Source organism: Neofelis nebulosa, chromosome 15 (assembly GCF_028018385.1).
Source record: "Neofelis nebulosa isolate mNeoNeb1 chromosome 15, mNeoNeb1.pri, whole genome shotgun sequence".
NCBI lineage: Eukaryota > Metazoa > Chordata > Mammalia > Carnivora > Felidae > Neofelis > Neofelis nebulosa.
Window position 1 is genome coordinate 31,040,671 of NC_080796.1, and position 26,337 is coordinate 31,067,007.

The 26,337-nt window shown below is 45.0% G+C and overlaps 1 protein-coding gene across 1 annotated transcript in view; it reads left to right on the forward strand.

The window, feature by feature from the left end:
- Positions 1-24,914: 24,914 nt before the first annotated feature.
- NCF2 (neutrophil cytosolic factor 2) overlaps positions 24,915-26,337 on the forward strand; it is a 33,123-nt gene continuing 31,700 nt past the window's right edge. Inside the window, exon 1 of the mRNA XM_058700959.1 lies at positions 24,915-25,299. Within this exon, the coding sequence (XP_058556942.1) occupies positions 25,126-25,299 (174 nt within the window). The 5' untranslated portion in view covers positions 24,915-25,125. The remainder of the gene's footprint in view (positions 25,300-26,337) is intronic.

Sequence of the window (26,337 nt, forward strand, 5' to 3'; positions counted from 1 at the left end):
GTCTCATAGCACAACTCCAGCAATCCCCATTCATGCCACACAGTCATGTTCTAAGGGGTGCTGCTCATAGGAAATCTGTGTAAATGGTGTCCCTCGATGCTGTACAATATAATACTGACTAAAGTTCTGCTTAACTTTACATACCAACCACCTAAACTCATACCTACTTTTCTCTGCAGGTCTGCTCCATTCTTCATTTTATTACCAACCAGATTCCTCTCCTTTACCAGTGACACAATAAAACATGTCCATCAGAAACCCCCTAGGTTTTCCATCTTAAAGTTCAGACATCCAGACAAAAACTGACTTCTCTTTTTCATTTCCCCTTCCAAAGTCCCAGAGAAGGACTCTGATTGGCCCAGCTTGAGTCAAGAACCAATCAACTGTGAGGAGTGGTGTGGATCACACTTTCCTAATATGGAAACTTTTATTGTAACTCCGTGGACGGACATAAAGGAAGACAAGTTCTTAGAAACAGGAGATTCTTATTTCACAAACTAATAAATGTCAATTTCATATGTAGGTTCTTCTAGGGCAAGGTCCATGGATTATTTCTCTTTGGTCAGTTTATAAAACTTGTACGTAATTGGGTCCCTCATATATTTCATTGAAGGACTGGGCACCTTTTGTTGAATGATGAATGAATGAGTGAATGAATGAATGAATGAATGAATATAGGTATTATTGTCTCCACTTGAATGAGGTTAGCTCAGAGAACTGCATTGCCTGGAGAAGTATAAACATTTTAGTGATCAACTAGAATTTAGGTGTCTGGTTATAAACAAGACTTTCTCACTGAATGAACGACTACAAATGGAGTCTTATAAGAAATGTAGGTGATATATCATAATAAAACAAGCTTTTGTTTTGGAACAAACAGACCCAGCAAGCTTTGTCAAGTCGCTTTACCTTTATGAGCCTGTACATTCATCTATAAAGTGAATACAGTGTCATCTACAGCATAAAGTTGTTGTGGGACATAAATCCATAAAGCATGTCCAATGTCTGGCATATTGGATTTTCAAGAAATATTAATTACATTTCCTTTTTGTACTAACTGACTGATTGAGCTGGGTCTTCGTTGGAGCTGTTTCTCGATTTTCCAGCCAACTTATATGTCTGCATGCCACCCTATTTGACCCTGCTATTGCTGATTTTTCAGCAGATAGACTCTGAGAGACCAAGAATTGTGTCTACATAACTTACTCTTTTTGAAGTATCCTAAGAAGGCTGACCGTGCTTGGGAACTGCAAACACGCCAGTTGATGGTAACAGTGCCTAGATTACTCAAGCAGCCCCCAACTGGTGCCACACAGACAACTTCCATTTCATCTCTACACAGCCAGAGTTTTTCAAATCAAAGATTTTACCATCAAAATCCCATTCTATTTCTCTACTTCTTAAAAGGCTTCAAATGTGGGGCGCCTGGGTGGCGCAGTCGGTTAAGCGTCCGACTTCAGCCAGGTCACGATCTCGCGGTCTGTGAGTTCGAGCCCCGCGTCAGGCTCTGGGCTGATGGCTCAGAGCCTGGAGCCTGTTTCCAATTCTGTGTGTCTCCCTCTCTCTCTGCCCCTTCCCCGTTCATGCTGTCTCTCTCTGTCCCAAAAATAAATAAAAACCGTTGAAAAAAAAAAAAAAAAAAAAAAGGCTTCAAATGCTTCCCCTTGCTGTTAGTGTAAAATCCAAACTCCTTAGCATGGCCACAAAACTCTATGTGGATTGGCCTCTGTCTCCTCAGTCTCCGGGCCTTAGCCACGGAGGCCTCCCCTCAGTTCCTCTGCCATGCTCCCTTGGCACAGAGCCTTTGCACACACTGTGTCCTCTGCCTGGATGCCCTTCCCCTCTCCCTCCCATTCACCTAACTCCTCATTCAATTTACTTCCTCAGGAAAATCTTTCTAAATCCTATCTGATCTAAATTAGGTCCACCTCACAGCCGTGAGTAGCTATAGTCTTTTTCCTGTGTAAGAGCACTTGGCACTCTTGTAATTAACATTTATTTGTATGACTATTTGATTATCTGTATCACCACTAAATGACCCACTCCATGAAAACAGGCACCGTGTCGGTTTCTGCTTGCCATATTTCTTTCATAGTTAGCACAGTTACCGGATAACACAGCAGATGTACAGAAACTCTTGGCTGAATCCACAAATGTTGAACAATAAAAATGACCAAAAATGTATTGCTTATTGCTGTATAACAAATTACTCTAAAACATGGTAGCTTCAAACGACAAGAAGCATTTGTTACTCTCATAGTTTCTGTGGGTCAGGAATTTGATGGTGGCTTACTGAGTATCTTTTGCTTTGAGGCTTTCATAAGGTTTGTAGTCAGAGGTCAGCAGGGGCTACCGTCACCTGAAGGCTTGTCAGAGGCCACAGATCTGCTTCCAAAATGGTTCCCCCACAAGGCTGGAAGTTTCTGCTGGCTCTTGGGAAGGAGCCTCAATTCTTCTCCACGTGGGCCTCCCCATAGGGTTTCTTGAGTGTCCTTATGACACGGCAGCTGGCTTCCACCAGAGAAAACTATTCACATCTGCAATTTATGGCCTAATATTGGAAGTCACAAATGCTCACGTGTGCTGTTTTCTGTAGGTCACACAGGTCAGCTCTGATTCGTTGTAGGACCACACGAAGGCACGAACAGCAGGAGGCAGGGCACCTGGGTGGCTCAGTCGGTTAAGCAACTGACTCTTGACGTTAGCTGAGCTCATGATCTCACAGTTTGTGAGTTCAAGCCCCATATCAGGCTCCACACTGAGGGTGTGGGATTCTCTCTCTCTCTCTCCATCTGCCCCTCCCCTGTTCTCTCTCTCTCTCAAAATAAATAAATAAATAAACATAAAACAAATGACTAGCAGGAGGCATGGATGACTACAAGCCCTCTCAGAGGCTGGCTACCACAAACACCTGTTTAACTCCTGCATTTTCAGACCCTTGACATATGAAACATTTATACAAAGAAGGCAGGGCATCATTCCCTGAGGTTTCTCTCCCTCTCCCAGAAATACACTTTGTTTCCAAATTCAGAAATTCAAGTGAAAGTCTCAAAAAGTGACCTTCTCTTCAGACAGACTTGATTAACAAGTTACTGCTCCCCAAAGCCTCTGCCCCCTTCAGGTCACTAGGAGGTTACATTTGTTTTCCTACCTATCATCACTTATCTACTGCTTCATAACAAATTACCATAAACCTTAAAGGCCTAAAACAACACGCATTTGTCACCTCACAGCTGCTACGGGTCAAGAATCGGGCGCAACTCAGCTGCGCCCTCTGGCCCAGGGTCTCTCTCAGGGCTGTGATCAAGGTATGGGGCTTGGAGCCACCCTCCTCTCAAGGTTCAGGTAAGGCTGGATCACTTCTGCACTTCTGCACTGGTTGTTAGACTAAGGACCTCATGGTCTCACTGGCTTTTGCCCAGAGGCTGCCCTCTTGGCCACTTGGGCCTCTCCGTGGTGTATCTCACAACATGACCGCTGACCTCATCGAAGTGAGCAAGGGAGAGAAAGTGAGAAACTGTTAGTAAGACGGAAGTCAGCCTTTTGTTGCCTAATCTTGGAAGTAACATCCCATCACTTTTGAAGTAACATCCCCACTCCCTTTTTCTTTCCTCAAGTGTTTTTAGTTTATTTATTCATTTTATTTTTTAATTTTTTATCTTTTTTCTTTTATTTTAGTTTTCTTCTTATTTTATTTGCTGGATTTTCTTCATTAGAAGTGAAGCAGTAGGTCCAGTCACATTCAAGGAGAAGAGATTACACAAGGGCATGAATACTAGGAAGCTGGGATCACCCAAGGCCATGGCCAGCCTCCTACACCCACTAATCTTCCTGAGGTAGGGAATGTCTCTCTGCTCAGCCAGAAACTTCCACTTTGCATTCTATCCCAGTTTTACTCTTTCCCTCCTCTTTGGGACCAACTCTATGGATAACTTAACCTAGAGTTTCTAGAAGCGTTCATGGGAAAAATTCTCTGTATTCTCACCAGTTTCAAGAATTTGCCCCTCTTTTTTTTTTTTTTTTCCAAAGAATAAACAAAAACTCTATAGTTCTTCTGATTTCAAAAGTAATATGGGGGCACCTGGGTGGCTCAGCCGGTTAAGCATCCCACTTCAGCTCAGGTCATAATCTCACAGTTTATGGGTTCAAGTCCCACGTGGGGAATCTGTGCTGACAGCTCAGAGCCTGGAGCTTTGGATTCTGTGTCTCCTTCTCTCTCTCTCTCTGTTCCTCCTCTGCTCATGTTCTCTCTCTCTTAAAAAATACAATAAACATTAAAAATTTTAAAGAAAAAAGTAATATGTGCTTGGGGTGCCTGGCTGGTTCAGTCTGTAGAGCATGCAACTCTTGATCTTGGGGTTGTGAGTTCAAGCCCCATATGTGGTGTGGAGTCTACTTAGAATTAAAAATTAAAAACAATTTTTTTTAGTAATATAAGCTCATTGTAAGATTCCAACAATATCAAAATACAAAAACTATAAATAAAATTCCCTAGCATTCCTCCCACATCCCAGAGAAAAACTAATGTTAATACTGTGGTATACACTTCTTTCCCTTTTTCCGATACATGTGCTAATATCATATTTTTAAAGAATTTTTAAAGTGCATTTATTTTGAGAGAGAGAGAGCATGTGCATGAGCAGGGGAGGGGCAGAGAGAGAGGGGGAGAAGAAGAGAGAATACCAAGCTGGTTCCATGCTGTCAGCATGAAGCCAGGTGCAGGGCTTGAACTCACAAACCATGAGATCATGACCTGAGCCGAAATCAAGAGCCGGAATGCTCAACCCACTGAGCCACCAACATGCCCTGCTAATATCATATTCTTACTAATTTTCCAAGGAGGTATCAAACTCTTCTTTAGGTTTTTGTTTTGCTTTGTGTTGTTTTACTTAACAGGGTAGCTTGGCCATCTTTTAGTGTCAGCACATATAGATCGACTTCATTCTATTCCTATACACATATAATCTATTTCATCATTTCCTTATTGGCGGTCACTTAGATTTTTTAAAAAATTCTTGGCTGTTATAAACTACTACAGTGTGCATATGTGTGTGTATGGTAAGGAGTGTATTTGCATGTTTGCATATTTCAGCAGAACAGGTCTCTAGAAGCAGAATGCTGAATCAAAGGGTATTACAAGTGTGTTACAAATTGTTCTTCAGAAGGGTTGTGCCAATTCCAACTTTCCCAAAATTGATAGTACTTTTCCGACTAAAGTCCTTGGAAGAAGTGGTCAATGCCTTTTGAGAGGATCCAAGACCCTGTTAATTGTGAGAAGGGCTAAAAAGCAGTAGAGGGAAAAATTCTTCTGTAAAAGGCCGTGGCTGCAATCAAAAGACCTCAGATTCGTCATTCTCAGCTGATTCTGGTTCTGATTCTGCATCATATCTCTGTGCTAGCACTTGACCAAGAAATGAAACTGTGTGGGCCTCACCCACATAGCTGAGCCCACATTACAAGCAAGGTGATCCTGAGATGCTCTCACAAGAGCCAGCTCCTCGTCTGGAGCAGACACTCATGTAACTGATACATCCACCCACACTCCCATCTGAGACTTTGCACAAGAGAACTGGAAATGGAGGGCAGGCCGCTGGGCCTCTGAGTCTGGAAGATTCCTTGACAGAGCCTTTCTGAGCCAGCAATCCGAGCTGGGGTAGAAGGAGCAGAAGAATTCAAAAGCCAGAAACCCCTATACACAGCCAGCACCTAAAGTCAGACCATTTTGTGTGCAAATTCAGGCTCTATTTGTCCTAGTTATGAGGCTGCACTCCCGATCTCCCATAAAAGGAAGCCCCCTACTGGTGATGACATGTGTGTATGACACAGGTAACAATTCACTGAGCTCTATACTTGATATGTGTGCATTTTACTGCATGTAAATTATACTTCAAGAGAGAGAAAGGAGGGAAGGGGACATTATAAAAGAGAAAGAAAAAAAGGGAAGAGAAGGGAGCAACAGGGGACAGGGTCCCACAGTGTGTCCTGTCTGCCCGCCCAAGCACACCTCTCAGGATGCTGAGAGAACAAAGGACTTGTGGACCTCTGCCCCGCGTCCCAGCCTGTACCAAGTAAGCTGCCAGTGTTGGCCTCGAGCCCTTTGCCCAACAATGGTGCATCCATTGTTAATAGTCAATAGTATAAGAGACAGAGTAACAGAGAAAGAGCGTCTGCACAATAACAACATGTGCTGATGTAATATTGTGAAGCATTAATGGATGATTCCTCTCCTCACCCTCCCTTTTATTTGGTGACCTTTCCCTCATTCCTATGGAGAAACGAGAGGCTGCCATCTGTCTCATAGTGGGCTTATCATGGCAGAGCCAGAGAAGAGAGCACAGATTGTTGGCTTTTACATCCAAAAGGAATCACCCTTATGGATCGCTGAAAGGTGGATGGAGGAATGGGGGAATGTTGGCCAAGCCAGTCTCCTGGGCTCTCCACCCACTTGTTCCAACAGCCATCTTCCTTGTTGCCCCCTCCCCGCCCCTGAGAAGATATTCAAGGTACAGCGACAGGCTGGATGGGGACTCATGGCAGAGGCTCTAAAGGCCATGGTCTCTCAGAAGCAGTTAACTTCTGAGAAGTTAGAAGGGAGAAAATAAATAAGTAACAGGCCCCCCAGAAAAGTTTGGGAATTTCAGAGGAGGAGGCTTGAGTGGGTTTAAATCTCAAGTGTCTGAGTATGCCTGGAACTCAGTAAGTCTGTTTTCTGATACCAGAATAAAAAGAGAACTAAAAATAAAGAGTTTGAAAAAAAAATGGAGGCTTTTTTTTGTGTGTGCATCTGTATTAGTGGCAAAATGCACATTTGCCACAAAAGCACAATTGTCTGGAATGGATGTTTTTGCCTATGTTCTGCACCTCTCTTATCACAAAGATGCATTTTCCAAGCCTAGAAATCACATATGTGTCCTAACTAGGACAGTTAAGAAAAGAAAAAAAGAGAGAGAGAGAGAGAGAGAAAGTTATGGGTCAGCTCTTGTCGTCTGGAGATTTTCATCCAGAGTGTCAGCTCAGACAGGGAATGGGAAAATAGAAGGCACTAGATTTCCCCTCTACCCTTGCCAAGAAAGAAAACTGTTTCCCAGACCCATGTGCCCAGACCTGCCCTAATTTGTTTCCCAAATTAGGAAAAGAAAACCACATGATGAGGCTCATTTCACAGCCCCTTGTACTTCCTCACCCCTGAATGTGACTCAGCAGACACCCAGGGACTGGATGAGGGAGAGAAGGTCCAGTTTGTTTAACCAGTATCACCTGATAGCCTGCCATGGACGGGGCAAGAAAGAGATTCTATGAATAAAGGCTTCCTCAAGATAGGACCCACTACCTGGACCCCTGGACCCCATCTTTCCCTCCCCTCCCCACTCCCAGCCTAACTATGGCTTCCCCCAGAAGGGGAAAAAAAGTTCCCCTTGTTCCCCCTGGACATACACGGTTCAGTTCTAACAGCTGAACTCTGGGATCAGTTGGCCAAAGGCAGTAAGTGGGTTGTTTGGTTGTTGTTGTTGTTTTTTTTCAAGTTCACAGACAGCAAATGAATCTAAGATTCTATGGTTTTAGCTTCCCACATGGGTGTTTGGGGAACGGAAGCATGGAGTAATCAGCTAAAGTGCAGAAACCCCAACTTGGGTGCTTAAATGGTTGGGAAATAGTTTCTAAAGCAAGAGCAATGATAACCAATCAAATTCTGGCTCCAGATTTAGCAAAGTGGGCCCAGAAGAGTGGTTTGAGGTCTAGACAGGTGTTGGAATTTCACTCACTACAAGAGGCACTGAAAATCTTATTGAAAACCAGGTGGCTGAAAGACAGCCAAAAAAGAAAAAGGAATCCCTTTGCTTCACTGAAGATGGCAGATCGGAAGAGCCAATCTGCTGGAACACTTTAATTTGGAAAGAAGGTAGAATTAATTTGAATATATGTGTTCAAAGTCCTAAGAATTTATGCAGAAGCCTTTTTCATCTTCTGGAAATGGTGTCTGGTCCACACAATGTAGAGCTTACATTCCTATGGCCCGGGATTGGCCCTGATTGTCTTATCCTCGCTCTTCTTATTATCTCCAACCACATGTAATTTTCTTCACAGCAAAGATCTTGACCTGACCTTTGTTTACGAGGCCACCAGAGTATGCAGACCGGAGCTTTGCAATTATGCGAGGACTTAACTAAGTTTGACACCAACCCTTCCTTTTCTCAGTTAAAACACCAGGCATGAAGACTGATAAGAAAATGATGATAATGTAGTTTAGAACACAAAGAGTTCTAAGATACAGGATTGTGACCTTTTGCCCTAACAAAATGAAAGGGAATTGCTGGACCCTGAATTGCCAGATTGAAAATACGAACATTTCACATATCAAATGACAATAACAAGGAGCCAATTTATTTCAATCATTTTCCTAGAATTGAGCAGAAAGCCTCTGATTTTTAAAGCTACTTCATGGTCAACTAAACACATTTTTTTATTCCTCAGAACTCTGTTTTGGGCGAGGGGGATCCCCTCGACAAAATGACACTTCCTGTTTGTGGACTGTTTGTTGGGTGCTGTGCCTCAGGCCTGAGAAGCAGGGCCCTGCTGAGTTTCTGGATCTTCTGACTGGCACCCAGGTTGCTATAGAGATCTTAGAGCAGAACCCAGAGTGAGCAGGTGTCTGACAAGTCTCTGCTTCACACTGGAAAACAGCTCACTGGAGCATCAGCAGATAACATGGATTTTTCCAGAATTAAAATGAAAGCCCCAGGGAGCAAAAATTCACCTGCTTCTTCCCTGGGCATAGACGCTTCTTTGTTCTCCAAGTGACATTGGCTAATGACTTCAGCTGTCCTGTATTTGCAGTTTTGCAAATCACCTCAGGAAAGCTAGGGCTTGCCAAATCCTGATCCCACCGGCAGGGGCTGTCCGCTTCCCTGCTCACCTTTCTGCCAAGGTGCCCCAGCCTGAGCCAGAGAAGAATTCTGGGACTTCTTGGGGTGGCCCTGTGGCACTGGAGAAGTTACCTGGGCCCAGGGCAATGATGAAGGGGATGAATGGAGCTGCAGCCAACATACGCTCCAGGCTGAGCTCGTGGGGAGACACCAGCTCCACAGCTGACAAAAAAAACAACACAGGACTATGCCAGGGGTTCCAAATTCCAAATACCTCAGACATTTTTTTTAAGTTTATTTATTTATTTTGAGAGAGAGAGAGTGAGCAGGGGAGGCAGAGAGAGAGAGGAAGAGAGAGAATCCCAAGGAGGCTCCATGCTCTCAGCACGGAGACCGACTTGGGGTTCAAACTCATGAACTGTGAGATCAGGACTGGAGCCAAAATCAAGAGTGGACGCTTAACCAACTGAGCCACCCAGGCACCCCTCAGACATTTTTTTTAAGGTTCTGCCTATTTTTACGTTTATTTTCATATTTATTTACTTTTATAGGAACTTGTTTGAGGTCACAGGATGAGGAAACATTTCCAGTTTATTTAAGCTTTTACAAAGTTAGGAGGGCAAGGCTGTGAGGCAGAAGGCCCTGGCCTACCCGTGTGCTGATGAGAGCCCCCACCTCTCCAGCTCAGCCTCCTCTTCCCCCGCTGCTGGGGTCAGGCCTTACTCCCCTCTGCCCTCAGTCCCTTCCGGACGAGCTGTTTCTTACAGAGCTTGCTTCTCCCATAATGATGAGTTTCATACCAGGGAGACTCCATTTTGGATAGCCTAACAGGTGATTTTAAAGCAGGAAGTGACAGCTTTTATACCTATGTCAGTGAAGGGCTTGAGTCTATCAGATCATGGGCCAGGATTTTAGGAGACCTCTAAAGGTCAAATCATTCCCTGTCTCAAAGGAGGATAGCACTGCTCCTAAAATCAAAGGGCCCTGCTTTTGTTTGTTTTCTAAAAAAAAAAAAAAAAAAAAAAAAAGTTTACAGCTGAAATACCTTTGATGCCCTTTGGATTCTGGGAAAGAAAAAAAAAAAATTTGCCAAAGTGTCACCAGAATAGGTGAAATGCTTCCAAGGTGGCAATTTCCCCTTCCCTCTTCTTTATGAAGCATACATCGGCTTTGGAGTCAGCAGACACTGGGTTTAATCCTGATCATCTATGTGCTCTGTAACCTTGAACATGTCATCTAAGCTAAAACCCAGCTTCTTTTACTATCAGTGGGTATTTGTAAGGAGTAAATGAAATGATGTGCACCAAGTGCTTAAAGCTTCCTTGGTGCACAGAAAGAGCTCCGCAGAGAGGAGATGATGTTACAGTTAGCAGCCAGTGCTCCTCCTATTCCCTCAAGGATCCCCAGCCTCTGCAGCTACAGCAGTGAGACACATAATTGTCCTCAGGGTGAAGCTTGCAAAATGCGGACTTGAGCTCATCTTGGGAGAGCCACGGTGGCAAATAGACAGCAACACTGGGAAGGAGAGTTGGTAGGAGAAGGGGCTGGGTGGGTCCTGCTACTTTTTGATGAAGGTCTGAGAACTCAGTACTCCCAGTTGGTCATGGGTTTCAGCCCTCTGTTCCTGGACCTTCTCTAAGATACAGTGGGAACCCAGGTGGATCCCTTGTACTTCTCACTTATGTACACTTACTAGGGGAGGACTTTCACTGGTTTGTTGCAGTCATTACTTCTCTTCCACATCCTTTGGGACCTGTCCACCATCCAAACTTTGTGTTCAGAGGAGAGGAATTGCATGTGGAAAATGTCTGGAAACCATTTGCCTCAGCCCTCAACCCCTGGCAACCTCTAGAGAAGATCTGCTCCCTGACACTGACCCCTTCTCTGGTACCCCAGCCATTTTGTGGCTTATTTGGTGAACATTGTGGAAATGAGTTGGGGTTTAGCCTAATTTAGCTGCCAGTTTTGTTCAGGAAGAGGGCAGCTAGAGCTTACACAGGAAGGAGAAGAAAAAGCATTTCATCAGTGGAAAGGTGTTACTACAGACTGGCCAAGGTTTCGGAAACACTACTGAACCTGCATGGGGTTCCAGACCAGTGCAAGGAAGACACAGAGGGGAAGGGAGGAGGGCTGCAGTCCAGGGACCCTCTCCCCTCTCCCTGTAACACCCCCACCTCTTCAGAACACTATGCCCACTATATGTGGGGCTCCCCTTCTTCCTTTTCTTTTCTTTTCTTTTGTTTTTCAATTTGAGGAAGAGAGAGAACAGGGGCAGAAAGAGAGAAAGAATCCTAAGCAGACTATGCACTCAGCACAGAGCCCCACGTGGAGCTCCATCCCACAAACCATGAGATCATGACCTGAGCTAAAATCAAGAGTCAGATGCTCAACGACTGAGCCACCCAGGCACCCTCCCTTCTTCCTTTTCAAAGTGCCTGCCCTTTACTTCCTCATCTCTCACTGTGTTCTCAGCTCCTCATGACCTGACTTCTGCCTCCCCTGTGTCCTGCCCGGCTCTGCTGATACCCTAAGCTTGGCCTTCAGCCTCCATTGCCCCTCGGCAGCATCCACCCTGCTCACCTCCCCCCTTGAGGAGTTCCAACCCCTGACGTGTGTGTGGCCATCACCCTGCTCTTCTCTCTGAAGACTTTCTTACTGGCCTTCCTCAGTTCCACCTGCCTTAACTAGGAATTCCCTAGAGTTCAGTCCTTGTTTTCTTACAGCCATAAGAGCCCATCTCAGATGTAGGCTCTGGAGAGACAGTATGGTCAGAAGCATGATTTGACTTATTTGTACAAAGCAGTGGGGGTGCGTGAGATTGCCACTCCGTTTCCTCCATTTCCTGTGGCGGCCACGGGCGTTGCAGCCGCCCAGCTTCTCTGGCTGGAGACACCAGGGACCTGTTTATCTGTGATCCCTCCTCAACTTGATCTCCATGTGCACGGCCACATCATCTTTGGCATTTCTTCACACCCTTCCTCTCTTCCTGCAGCTGCCTTAACGTGATTATTTCTGCCTGAAACATGGCAGTAACTTCTTAGTACGTTTCCCTGCGCTGCTAGGAACCACGCCTCCAACCTACAAAACACCTTATTTCCCCATCTTCCTTCCAGAATTCTGTGCCCTAGGATATCCTAGGATCCCCTAGGATAGGGATGGAAGGATAGGGCAAGCCAGTCCAGAAAACCCATGGCTGTAAGGAACAGATGTCTCACCTACAGCTTGTAAACAGACAGTCCAAAGAGGGAGATAAGAAAGTATGAAAAACTCCATTTCGTGGAAAATCACAATAGATTCTAGAGCAGGGAGTTCTTTTACACAAAAGTGTAAAAGGGAACTGCCATAGCAATAACCCTGGACAGAGGGTCATGAATGCTATGGCTTTAATTGCATCTCAGCGTAATAAACCATTCTGCAGAGGTTTTATGCGCTAGCAGTTCTAAGAGGGAGGTGACTACAGAGCCAAGAGCAGGCAGATCAGAAGCTGAGAGAAAATCGCTCAGAGCTTGGGCAGAGGTGGAATTGAGTATCCAAGGGTCCGGCGGAGGAGGTGGTGCCCAGCACGCTATGAGACTTTTGCTCAGATCAGCCTGGAGTAGGAGGGTGGGAATGCCAGAACAGAGAGGAGCAGCACCCCACCAAGCAAACAAAGACTGTTCAGTCTTCTGTCATAAATTTGGAAATCCAAAAGCACCCACTGCATGCTGGCAGCTGCTTGGCACTTTCATAGGGCATTCCATTTCAGTCTTGGGACAAATAAGCAAGTTAGACACTGTTCTTATAACCATTGTGCAGAGGAGGAAGCAGACTCTTGAGAACTGGAGTGATTGGTGAAAGTTTGCTTAGGTGGTACCCGACAGACCCAGGATTTCATTCCAGGACTTCTGACTCCGTAACGTCTTCTTGGTTAAAACATAGGGTGAGAGAGGGCCTCAGGTGGTTAAGTGTTTCCACGGAACTCAGGGGCACTTAAGCCCCTCCAAAGTCACTGAGCCACCTCCAAACCCTGACACTGACCAATCAAGTCTTCTTGGAAAACCGGGGAGAACTTGGAACGAGGCTCCTAAAGTCTCTCCCCCAGAGTGATGCTAGGAATGTCCTCAGTCCAAGGAAGTCCGTGATAGATATAGGACTGTGAGAGATGGGGTCCTCAGAGGGGCCCCAGGCCATAACAGGTGGCCCAGTTAGCCTCCTAGATGGTACCAACGGAGTGGGTCTTCAGGAGCAATAGAAGACAGTCTGTCAGGGTAACGGTAGGAGTGAGCAGACCATGCATGTCTGGCATTATATACAGGACTGGTTGTAGAATTTGCAGAGCCCTGTGCAAAATGAAAATGAGGTCTCTTTTTCAGTATTATTAAGAATTTCAAAATGGTAAGGGCACCTGGGTGGCTCAGTTGGTTGAGCGTCAGACTTTGGCTCAGATCATGATCTCATGGTTTGTAGGTTTGAGCCCCACATCGACCTCTCTGCTGTCAGCGCGGAGCCTGCTTCAGATCCTCTGTCCCCCTCTCTCCCTGCCCCTCCCCAGCTTGTACTCTCTCTCCCAAAAATAAATAAACATTAAAAAAAGAAGAAGAAGAAAAAAGAATTTCAAAATGGTGACAGAGGGGAATGAAAATAAAAAACGCTCCATCCCGCCTATTCCACCACGGCTATCAATTTATCTTATGAATATGTTCACAGAAGTGTGAAAGGACATATATATAAGAACATTCATTGTGACATGGTTATGATAGCATATAATTGCAAACAAGCTTCAACAGAAAATTGGTTATATGGAGAAAAAGTACACAGCCATAAACAAAGAAGGAGGAAGCTCTCCATGCCCTGATAAGGAACTGCTGTTAAGAGAAAGACCAAAGTGCAGGATTGCATATCAAATGGCATATGTGCATAAAAGGGGAGGCGATCTACATCTGCATATGCCTAAAATCTCTTCTGAGTCAAAGAATGCCAGTAAACTAATACAACTGGCTCCCGTTGAATAGGAAGAATTTGGCTGTGATGGGAAGAAAATTCTCCGCATTTATTCATTCAGAACATGCGAATGTCTTATTTATCCTAAAAGTAAAATGAATTAAAATAATACAACAATTACTATGATAGAAATGTCCATCGACACACTGCCTAAAATCATCGTGTGAGCCATCGGTGGTATGTGTCCTTACTTGGCGAAACACTGTTCTGATGGGCTCCACTCTGCACCCGAGTGCTCACAGGCCTGGGTGTGCACTGTCAGACAGGTGAAAGCCCTGGACAAGGTAGGCCAACCCTAGTGCTAAGAAGGAAGTGGAAGAACCTTATCATTAAGAGAGGCTCTTTAGACTTATGATCTGTTAGCGAAGTCCGTGTTGCTACTGCCCTGAAGCCCAGAAGAGATTCTGAGGCCCAGAGAAAAGGGACTGTGTCCCTTTGTGAAGAATGAGCTATGTCTGCTTTGGTAGTTGAGTTGTGACCAGATGAGAAAAGGGACCGAAGTAAGGACCTTTCAGACAATCTTTCATTTCAGCCAAGGGTTCTGGGGAAAGAGATGCGAACACTAGCCAGATCAGGATGGGAGACCCGGATGACAGACAACCGGAACTGTGGACAGAAGAAGATGTACGCAAGTATGTTCTAAGTTGGAAGGTGGGTGCGCGTCTCCTGTGATGGTCAACAGAGAGATTACTCAGTGTGAGTGGTTAAGAGCCATCGGACTGCACTTGTGCATTTGGTTGCACTTCTGTTAATGCAGCCTACAATTGCACGTGATTCTGTTGACTGCTATCAAACTTAAAGTCAACACAAATAGTTAGGCTTCTTCTAAGATATTGGGTTTTTTTTTCTTAATTTTTTAAATGTTTGTTTATTTTTGAAAGAAAGAGAGAAACAGAGCATGAGCAGGGGAGGGGCAAAGAGAGAGGGAGACACAGAACTCGCAGTGGGGTCCGGGCTCCGTGCTGTCAGCACAGAGCCCGATGCGGGGTTCGAACTCACAAACTGTGAGATCAGGACCTGAGCCGAAGTCAGATGCTTAACCAACTGAGCCATCCAGGTGCCCCTCCAAGATATTGTGCTGAAGTGTTGTCTTCTTCCTATCTTAGGATGGTTAAGCTCGTAAAGTCATGAGTAAATCTTTACATTGATCTCTATCAAATTTCAGCTTGGAGTTTTTGTGAACCAGTGTGAGTCAGGCAATATTTTAGTTCTGATTCTGTTATCGTACATGTTGACTCTCTCTCTCCAAGGTTTGAGTCATTTGCAAATCTGATCCAAGTTTATTAAAATCTTAAAGGCAAAAGTTGACACTGATGCTTCAAGAAGGGTCTATGGACATAACATTTAGCCAATTAAATCATGTAAATTGTTTGATCTTGGGAATATCTAGGCCAAATGTGTTTCTGATATTTATATATGGCCCTTTCCCACCAATCAGGAAAGTCTTCTCAAAAAAGGAAGAGTTTGCTTTCACCTGACTTGTTCTTAGTAAACTCAAGCTAGCTCCCAAAGGTCTCAGCTCCCTTTTTGTTTTTTTGTTTTTTTTAAAAAAATTTTTTTTTCAACGTTTTTAATTTATTTTTGGGACAGAGAGAGACAGAGCATGAATGGGGGAGGGGCAGAGAGAGAGGGAGACACAGAATCGGAAACAGGCTCCAGACTCCGAGCCATCAGCCCAGAGCCTGACGCGGGGCTCGAACTCACAGACTGCGAGATCGTGACCTGGCTGAAGTCGGACGCTTAACCGACTGCGCCACCCAGGCGCCCCTCCCTTTTTGTTTTTAAGTGCCTCTGTTTAATAATCTATATTTTAGAATTCTTCCTAGAAATCCACTGATAAATCTCTGACGTTATTTTTAGAATTAACGTCTTTTGGCAATCTAGAATCACACTTACCCATTCATCCTGACTTTGTAGCGTCTATCCCAGTCTTCACCGTGCTTCAGTTAGTGACAAGATTTTAGGGATCATGCTTGCAAAATCTTTCCATTCCTGGGATTCAGTGAATCTGGGCTTGATTACAGGAGTTTCTTTAAATCAGCTTTCTCACTATCCTCTGTCCGGGTCTTCGTTCTCTGTGTAACTCAGGAACGAAGTAGGAGCTGAGGAGTTCTGCTTTTTCTTTGACATCTGCTAACGTGACGCCATCTGCACCAAAAAGTGATCCTGCCTGCTCTTCCTCAGACATGAAGGAGCCGTTTGTGTTGTCCCTAGTATTTTTTTGCAGCCTCAGCTCACCCTGGGTTTCGACTTCCCCTGTACTCTGCCTTTGATTTGTCTGCCCAGCATCAGATTCTTCCTTGGCTGAGAGCCATGTCCTCCATCACCTGTGCATGTCTGGCCTCTGAGAGAGTTCCCAGGGGAGTCCCAGTGCCTCTCCATTTCTCTCCTCCCTGGGATCCCTGATTACTATGTGGTTATGTTTGTTGCTGAGAATCTTCCATCTCTCATTAGCAATTGATTGTTTTAGAGTCTTGGGCCAGTGGCGCACGTCTATTTTTCATTTTTTATTCACCAAATCTCCCCCCGCTGCGGCTTTTTTTCCGGCATACCACAAAACTAGAGCAAACTTAAGCAAACACTGAAGCTTATTATAAGGGTATATAAATGTCTCCTAGAGGCTAAGTGCAGGAATCTGAGTGGAGCTCAGGAAATCCTGGAATCAGGGGCTAGAAAGTCACTGGGCTTCACTATCTCTGCCTTTTGTCTCTGACGCTCACTGGGCATCTGCTTCATTCTGTTTCTGTGTAGACTGGCTTCCTTTGCTTTCCTGGACCTCATGCCAGAACATCATAGAACCACAGCTCCTAAGTTTACAAGTCATGTTTCCAGCTCCCCAAAGAGATGAGCCTGTTGTCTCTTGGTCATGAATACCAATTCAAGGAGACAAAACCTAAGGGGTCTAGCCTGTCAGCTGCCCACCACAATCCAACCAGCCAGTAATCATGCTATTCAGGGGTGCCTGGGTGGCTCAGTTGGTTGAGCATCTGACTCTTGATTTCAGCTCATGTCATGATCTCCGGGTCATGAGATCAAGCCCTGCATTGGACTCCAAGCTGGGGGCTCTGTGCTGGGGCCTCTGCACTGAGTGCTCTGAGCTGGGCTTGGAACCTGCTTGGGATTCTGTCTCTCCTTCCTTCCCTCTGCCCCATCTCCACCCACACTCTCTCAAAAGAAAGGAAGAAAGGAAGGAAGGAAGGAAGGAAGGAAGGAAGGAAGGAAGGAAGGAAGGAAGGAAGGAAGGAAGGAAGGGATCATGCTGTTCAAATGTGGCCACAGGACCTACTCTCTGCTATGGATTAGGTGGACAATTCTTAGAGAAGTAGAGGGAGGAACACACCCTAATAAGTATCTACTCTTTACTCACGCACTCATTCATTCAGCAAACATTTATCCTATGTCTAGATACGGTTTTAGCTGTTAGGGACACTATAGGGAAAGCAAAAGAGAATCTTTAGAAATTCTATCCCACTAAATGTGAGATAATTTCTAACTCTCTGCACACCCCCCTTTTTTGTATTATGAATGGTCCATTTCTACTCCTTCTATATCAGTAACTGTCTTGTTTGGAGCAGCATTTTCCCTTAGGTACCCGCTGACTTAGAATCTGCATACTTGAAGGAAATATGCTAAAGAAACACATGAATGAATTATGCACATACCTGACCCTCCTAAAGAGAAAGACCCATGGAGTATTGAGCCTGTCCAAGGAGGATGCAAACTAGATCCCTGACTTTGTGGTTAGACCACACTTAGTGGATGGGTGCTATAGGGAGAAGACACAGGATCGAAAAGGCCAATTGCATTCAAAAAGAGAAAGTTACAAGATGTACAGAACCAGAATCAAGCGAGATCAGCCATAATTAAAAAAAATATTTAGATCAACACTTACTAAGCTTTTAATGTAAGACATTAGGTTCTAGGTTCTATAGGAAATGTAATGAAATAGAAAGCAAATTTCATGTCTCAAAGAACTTAGAGTTGGTTGAATAGGTAAGGTAGAAAATAGATAATGTAGGGGCACCTGGGTGGCTCAGTCGGTTGAGTGTCTGACTTAGGCTCAGGTCATGATCTCACGATTCGTGAGTTGGAACTCTGTGTCAGGCTCTGTGCTGACAGCTCAGAGCCTGGATCCTGCTTCTGATTCTGTGTCTCCCTCTCGCTCTGCCCCTCCCTTGCTCATGCTCTTTCTCTCTCTCTCAAAAAATAATCATTAGAAACATTTTTTAAAAAAAGAAAATAGATAATGTAATAAGGAATGCTTATGTTTTGGAATTTGATTATATATACTATAGGAATTCAAAAAAAAAAAAATGAAAACTGCCAGGAGTAACTTAGGTCAGGGAAAGCTTCATGTAAGACAAGAATCTAAGCTGGGCCTTTAAGAATGGCAGGATTCATATGTGCAGAAAAAAGTCAAAGAACAATTTTATAGTGAGGATCCAGTGTATTTACTTGTTCAACTCAGGGTTCAGAGCTTCAATTAGTATGTGTTCATTCACTAATTCATTCATCAAACTTTTACTCATTGCCTACTTAAGGAGGTGCTGAATATTATGTGTATAAAGGGTACAAAGATGGAAATCATTCTTATCTCTAGTGTGGTTAATGTGAAGTTTCTTTAAAAGAGTAGGCAGGGGCGCCTGAGCGGCTCAGTTAGTTAAGCGTCTGACTTCAGCTCAGGTCATGATCTCACGGTTTGTGGGTTCAAGCCCCGCATTGGGCTCTATGCTGACAGTTCAGAGACTTGGAGCCTGCTTCAGATTCGTGTCTCCCTCTCTCTCTGACCCTCCCCTGCTCGCACTCTGTCTCTCTCTCTCTCTCTCTCTCTCTCAGAAATAAATAAACATTAAAAATTTTTTTTAAAAAATAAAAGAGTAGGCATTATACATGCCCTTATTTTGATGATAGGCTGGATATATGTAACCAACCAAACTAAATTATTACAGTGACTTTAAAAACACCTTCCACAGCATGGTATTTAGCATATATTTTAAGAATCTCCCATGTGATAGTTACAAAAGATAGAGTGAAAAAATCAGACGTAGGTCCTGTGCTCCTAGAGCTTACAATCTGGTTGGAAGGCAGCCATTTAAACAAGAAATTACAATCATGCATGGTTTAATAAAGACAGAAGAGGTAGAGAATAACTAACCTAGCTGGTGAGTCAGGTAAGAAGACTGGCACTCTAAGATGATCCTCAGTGACCCCTGCCCTTGTGTAACTCCCTCCCCTTGAGTGGGCAGGACCTGTGACTTGCTTCTAACTCAAAGAATATGTCAAAGGTGAAGGGATTTTGAAGAGCTAATTAATACTCCCAAATAGCTGACTTTAAATTGATCAAAAGGGACAGCAAGACAGAAAAAGACCCACGGACTACTGAGCCTGTCCAAGGAAGATGGAAACTGCATCCCTGGCTTTGTGGCTAGATTATACTTAGTGGATAAGTGCTATGGGGAGAAGACACAGGATCGAAAAGGCCAATTACATTCAGTTGGGCCTGTCCTAATCAGACAGGGAGGTCTAGTGGTCAGAGACTCAACGAAGTAGAGATTCTCTTTCCATTTCTACCTTGAAGAAGTGTCATGTGTTCCATAGCTGCAATCCTGCTAATAACATGTGGGAGTTTAGAAGAAGACGCTTCTCCAGTCAAGTCTTCAGATGATAATGCAGCCCAGCCCACACCCCAATCTCAGCTTTGTAAGACCCTAAGCAGAGGACCCAGCTAAGTCATGGTCACATTCCACATCCATGAAAACTCCACACCCATGAAAACACACAGAGTAAATGTGTGTTATTTTAAGCTGCTAAATTTGTGATACTTTATTATGCAACAATAGAAAATTCATATGATGGTAGATTAGATAGGACAACTTATGATGTGTTCCTGGAGAAAGAAAACTTTTCACACTGAGGCTTTCAACTAGCATTTCTAAACAATGGGACCCATGCTGGGTTTTCTGTATGCTCCCTGTGAAATCCAGGCCAAGTTTATATATAATAGATGAGGTCTCCCTGCCCACTACCTGAGGGTTTCCTGTGTGGAACTCAATGTAAATATTCACTTGCTGTTAGAGTTGAGGTCATAGAAAGAATATATTTTTCCCTACTGTTATGATTGTACCTCACTTTATACAAATAAGATGACACTGACAAACTCTATAAAATTATGTTTTTCAAATAGGATTCAATTTTTTTAGTTTTTGATTCATTTGCCCAATTAGCCAAAGTCTATACAGCACCTGCCACTTGCCTAGATCTATACTAAATGTGAACAGAGATGAAGGAAAATCAAGACATGGTTCTACCCTTTGAAGAGCTTGAGAGAGTCTGATTAGTTTTTAAAAAGTTAAAGAACAATTAAACACTAAATGGTAAAAGTGGGAATCAGAAGGTAACTGCTGAGTGACAAGGAATAATGGAAATAATAAGTTCGATTTCCCAGGATTCTCCCTCAGAGAGAAAGGAAAACACTGGGAATGTTCTTACCTTCCAGCTGAATGCAAGCATGCAACATGAGTTTTGTGACCTGTTAGCCACTGAGACGTAAACCCTGCTTATTCAGAATGTTGGAGTAATTTCAAAGGTACTGAGCTCCAACTTTGTTATCCAAACAATGTCTCAGCAAAATTTATTCAAGAAATAATGTTTACTGAATACCTACTATATCGAGTGCTATGCTAGGAATGCGAATACAGTGCTATATCTGTCAGAATGTGTTGTTGTTGTTGTTGTTGTTTTTAAAGTTTTTACTTACTTAAGTAATCTATACACACAACGTAGGGCTTAAACTCACAACCCTGAGATCACAAGCCCCACGCTCCTCTGACTAAGCCAGCCAGGCTCCCCTCTGTCAAAATATTTTAAACTAACAGAAAACCCCATTAAAATGGCTCACACAACAAATATATTTATTATCTCGCCAAACAAGAAGTCCTGAGGTGGGTCAGCTCTAAGATGGATTAATTTAGGAACTCACTAACATCATTAGAAATCCAGTTTTTTATTTTCGTTTTCCATTCTCCTTTCCTTAAGACTTTGGCTTGAACAATCTTAGCTGGCTCTCCTCATGGTGACAAGAAAGCTGCCACTGTTCTAGGGACATCTTCACAACACTGTCTAGGGAAGAAACAGCTACTGTTTCTTCCCATGCGTCTTTCACTAATGGGGAAAAAAAATCTCTCTCCCAGAAATCCTTAGCCGACTTCCCCTGATGTCTTATTAACCAGAATTAAATCTCAGACCTGTGTCTAAACCAGTCAGAACCCACTCCCTGGGGCAGCACCGGGGGTTTATCTTCCCTGGAGCACATGGCCTCAGGAGAGTGGAGACTTGAACAAAAGTGGGGTTCTACCAAATAGAGGAAGGGGAATGAAGAGTGGCTGAGAAGGCCATCTCCTAACAGTATCAATAACTGCTGTAATTAAGGACGGTAGTAATGACAGTCTCTGCAAGGGCCACAGAAACAGTCTCACAGACAATATGCAGTTACAAACTGGGACAAACACTGATGAGGGGCACCTGGCTGGCTCAGTTGGTAAAGCGGGCAACTCTTGATCTCAGGGTCGTGAGTTCAGGCCCCGTGTTGGGTATAGAGCTTCCTTAAGAAACAAATAAACAGGGGCACCTGGGTGGTTCAGTTGGTTAAGCGTCTGACGGCTCAGGTCATGATCTCACGGTTTGCGGGGCTGAGCCTCACATTGGGCTCTGTGCTGACAGCTCAGAGCCTGGAGCCTGCTTCGGATTCTGTGCCTCCCTCTCTCTCTGCCCCTCCCCAGATCATGCTTCCTCTCTCTCTCTCTTCCTCTCTCTCAAAAATAAATACAAATATTTTAAAAATGTAACAAAAAACAAAAACAAAAACAAGAAAAGCACCATGATCAGAGAGAACCGATGGCTGGGAGACACAGTAAGGTGACCACAGAGAGGTCACAGTCAAGAAGGGCCATTCAGAGGACATGAAAGATGAGTAGAAACGAGCAGGTAGAGGGCTGGGGGAAGAACATTGCAGGCAGACGGAACAGGTCTGTCTCTTTCGAGAACACAGGAAGGAGATGGGACTGGGAGAGGGGACTGGCAGGGGAAAATGGCACAGAAAGAGCATGGGGCAGCAGGCAGGGGGTCCTCTCTGCAGCAGGAAGAGTATGGATTGTGTTCTAAGAGCGATGTAAAGGCACTTGAAGGTTTCAACACAGGGGCAGGATGTGATCTGACTTGTCTTTTAAAACACCAATCTGGCTGCAGTGTGGAGAATGGATGGAGGGGATGAGGAGAGGTGAGGAGTGACAGAGGCTCTGCAACAGGAGGGATGGCGAGAATGTGGACAGAGTATGAATAGTATTTCTGGTGCTCTGGATATACAAGGATGGGGCTGTCCCGGGACTGCCCCCTGGATGTGTACGGTCTGTGTGAGGGGCCAAGATGCAGGTGCACACACATAACTCTTCTCTGGGGGGGGAGAGTGATTAAGTGTCACACGGGAGAAGGTGAGATCACAGTTTGCGGGCTTTGGGGGAGCCTGATTATTTCCAGGTGGCTTCTGAAGGCAAGTGATCTTTGAGCAGGCGCTATGCAAGGTGGGTCTGAAGGTGCAGACATGAGATGAAGCGGCTTGGGCCAAAGCAAAGAGGCAGGAAATGAAGACCTAGAGGGACAGAAACAAGTGGGAGAGTTTGTAGGGCTTTGTGAAGGCACAGTCTGGAAAATAAGGCTAGAAAAGTCATGGGGGTCAGCTTAAGGGGAATTCTGTGTGGCAGGTGAGGATAATAAAATAAAAAATAAGGAACAACAAAAAAAGGTTTAAATAAAATCTAGCTTAGCTACAAAACCACTTGGTTTTCAGGGCTCCTGAGTGACTCGGTCGGTTGAGTGTCCAGTTTTGGCTCAAGTCATGATCTCGCACTTCATGAGTTTGAGCCCCAGGTTGGGTTCTGTGCTGACAGCTCAGAGTCTGGAGCCTGCTTCCGATTCTATCTTCCCCTCTCTGCCTCTGCCTCTCCCTCTCTCTCCCTCTCTCTCAACCCCTCTCTCAACCCCTCTCTCAAAAATAAATAAACATTAAAAAAATTTTTTTTAACGACTTGGTTTTCCTAGTAATAATCAACATACATGCTAATCAAGTTTTGATTATTCACTGGTTGGAGTCACAGTATCTCCTTCCAGTATCACTGCCACCTGCCAGTCATTTGCCAATGATTTCTAACTTCCTTTTGAGATATCCCTTCATCATTTAATTGAGCATTGGTTCTGGGGGTCCTAGCATGAGAAGCCATGGCCCAGCTCGCAGGCGTTGAGCAGATGCAGAAATAAATTGCAACAAATACAGCCTAAGTGTTAGGGACGAGGTGGTACAAAGGAGGGGAGGGGCGCCTGGGCGGTTCAGTCAGCAAAGCGTCCAACTTTGGCTCAGGTCATGATCTGCAGCCCCGAGTAGGCTCTGTGCTGACAGTTCGGAGCCTGGAGCCTGCTTTCGATTCTGTGTCTCCCTGTCTCTCTGGCTCTCCCTGCTCACACTCTATCTCTGTCTCTCTTAAAAATAAATAAACATTAAAAGAAATTCAAAGTAAGGGAAAATTCTCTCTATTACCTGAATCGTGCGGCAAGATCTCAGAGAAGTGGGACGTTTAACTGGGCTTTTCCAGGCAAAGGAGTGAGGTGGGAAGGGCTTCCAAACACAGGGGATTCTTCATACAGACACACACACACACCTTCTTGATTCTCAGTCGGTCCTGCAAGCCCTATGGAAGGTACATTTTTAAAGTTTGTTTTCGGGCTGTTTGGGGAAGGTTAGTGATAACCTGTGAGTTCTTTTGGTTACTACAGAACAATAGTTGATCCTCGTAAACATGCATTTGAACCAATGTTAACAAGAAGTCAGGATAGAGCAAGTAAAATTAGTTATACTCTCTGCTCCCAATTACTCTCCAGGGAGGTTTCATTGATCCTTCCTTTTCCAGGACAGCAAGGAAAGGAATCTTAAACCCATTTTTGTGGAGACTAGGAACGCATTAGTTATCAACGAGACTCCTCCTGTCTTCAGTTTTTCACAGAGAGATGAAAGAATTCATAATTCACTGTCATATCTGGCTCCTAATTTTTAATTTTTTTTAATGTTTATTTTTGAGAGAGAGAGAGAGACAGAGAACTGGGGAGGGAGAGAGAGAGAGAGAGAGGGAGAGAGAGAGAGAGAGAGAGACAGAGGATCCTGATCAGGCTCCTCACTTGTCAACACACAGCCCAATGTGGGGCTTGAACTCACAAACTGGGAGATCATGACCTTCATGACCGGAGCTGAAGTCGGACACTTAACTGACTGATCCGGCTCCTTGTTGTTTCTTATTTTTTTATTTTATTATCCTCACCTGCCACACAGAATTCCTCCTTTGTGGGAAATTGATCCCCTCTGAGCTTCCTATGAGTTCATAACAGTTATCTCAGATCCAGGTGGACACCCAAGACCATCCTGTCTCAGTAATTTGTTAATCGCTTGTTTTCGCTCAAGATCAAAAACAAATCTATCCAGACAGTCTATGAGGTTGTGAGAAAGTGAGCAAGGAATTCCTTTAGGACTGAAGAGAACTATCCTATCATCCAACACCCTCAATTTTTTAAGTTTTTAAAAATTTATTGTTTATTTTGAGAGAGAGAGAAAGAGAGAGAGAGAGAACCAGTTGGGGAGGGGCAGAGAGAGGCAGGGACAAAGAATCTGAAGCGGGCTCTGTGCTGACAGCAGAGAGCCCGACGAGGGGCTTGAACCCATGAACTGTGAGATTATGACCTGAGCTGAAATCAAAGACTTAAAAGACTGAGCCATCCAGGCACCCCCAACACCCTCATTTAGTAACAATATGGAAACGGAGGCCCAAGCAGGTGCATCCACCTGTCGAGGTTGCCCTGAGCCTGGGGGGCAGAGACCTGACCAGAATCTGCCCCGAAGCAAGGGGTGGAAGAGAGAAGCCAGCTGGGAGACACAGCAGAAGCATTTTGGGGAAGTGACCCATGGCAGGCAGTATCTGATGTACTTCCTCTCCTCCACACTCCGCCCCTACTTGCCCTCCCTCTCTCTTTCCTTTTCTCTCATGTTAGGATTGTGCGGCAGTTGCCAAAAGGTGGGGACATTTCCTGAACCTTTGCAACACTGAGAGGCTGTCTTCAGGGAGCACATTCTGAGCACCGCAACAGGGAAGCAAGGGTCTGGGAGCGGCCCTGCTGAGGGAAACACCAGCTTGCCCTCTCCCTGTCCCCTGGCAGCCCCCCCAAGCCTCCTGGCCTGCGCCTGACCATGTCCCTGGCTGAGGCCATCAGCCTCTGGAATGAAGGGGTGCTGGCAGCTGACAAGAAGGATTGGAAGGGAGCCCTGGACGCCTTCACTGCAGTGCAGGACCCCCACTCCAGGATTTGCTTCAACATCGGCTGCATGCACACAATCCTGGAAAACATGCCCGAGGCGGAGAAGGTGAGTGGAGGCCCCTCTCCCCTCTCGCCGGGGGCCTCCTCTGTGCCGTGTAATTAGTGGTTCTCAATCCGGGCTGCGCTTTAGAGCTTTAGAAACCTCTCGGGAGCTTTGAAAGAGCAAGAGCTGCACAGGCCCCACCCCCCCGGGGATCTTGATTGAATTGGCCTGGGGAGGGGCCTGCGCAGCGTTAGTTTTTAAAAGCTCCCCAGGTGGTTCTATTGGGCTCTGGGCTGGGAACCACTCACTGTGGGTTTTGCTCTCCTTTCTTGTCCGTCTATTAAATTCAAATCGCTCTGGAGTCATTCTTTAACACGTTTATGAAGACTCTCCTGGTTTTGTTTCCTTCTCTGAACTCCTGCTGGCCACAAGATTTCCACCTCACTGCTTCACACCTGGTTAAAAAGCCCCTTCGTGTGCCTGAGCTTTGCCAGCCTTGCGATCAAGAGGAGGGACTTAAGGAACATAGATTTCCTCTCAAGTGACAATTTTCATTAATCTTCCACTTTTTGGGGAGCTTCTGAGGCTGCCAGAAGGAAATCATACTGTGATTGATGAATGATGTCTGCCGAGGGCATGCTGTGGGTGTCATGGCATCTTTTTCAAATGTTTTTTTTCTCTTTCATATTCCCTAGTGTAGGGTTGAGCATTCTCAGTGATCACTCTTTGGGTTCGTCAGGGTAAGCTGGAGAGGGACTGGAATTTGGAAGCAGAAGATCTAGGTTCGATTGCCAGCTCTGCCTCTCTCTAGACCTTGGTCTCTGGCAAGTCACGTAGACTCCTGACTCTCAGTTTCCTGAGAGGGACAAAGATGAGGATTAGGTGAGGCAGCAACTATTCAATTCTGTGTCGCTTCACGCCACCGTGTAAATGCTATTTTCCCCGTTTATGGCCAGTCTTGGCAAGGGGGTATGGACAGACTCCCCAGCACCCTTAGAGCCAGAGCTCCTCCCACAGCCATCCTGGCCGTGACTGTACCAGCCAGTGGGCAAAGGGAGAGGAGTGAAGACACTTGGAATACCCACACAGCCTGACAAGTTC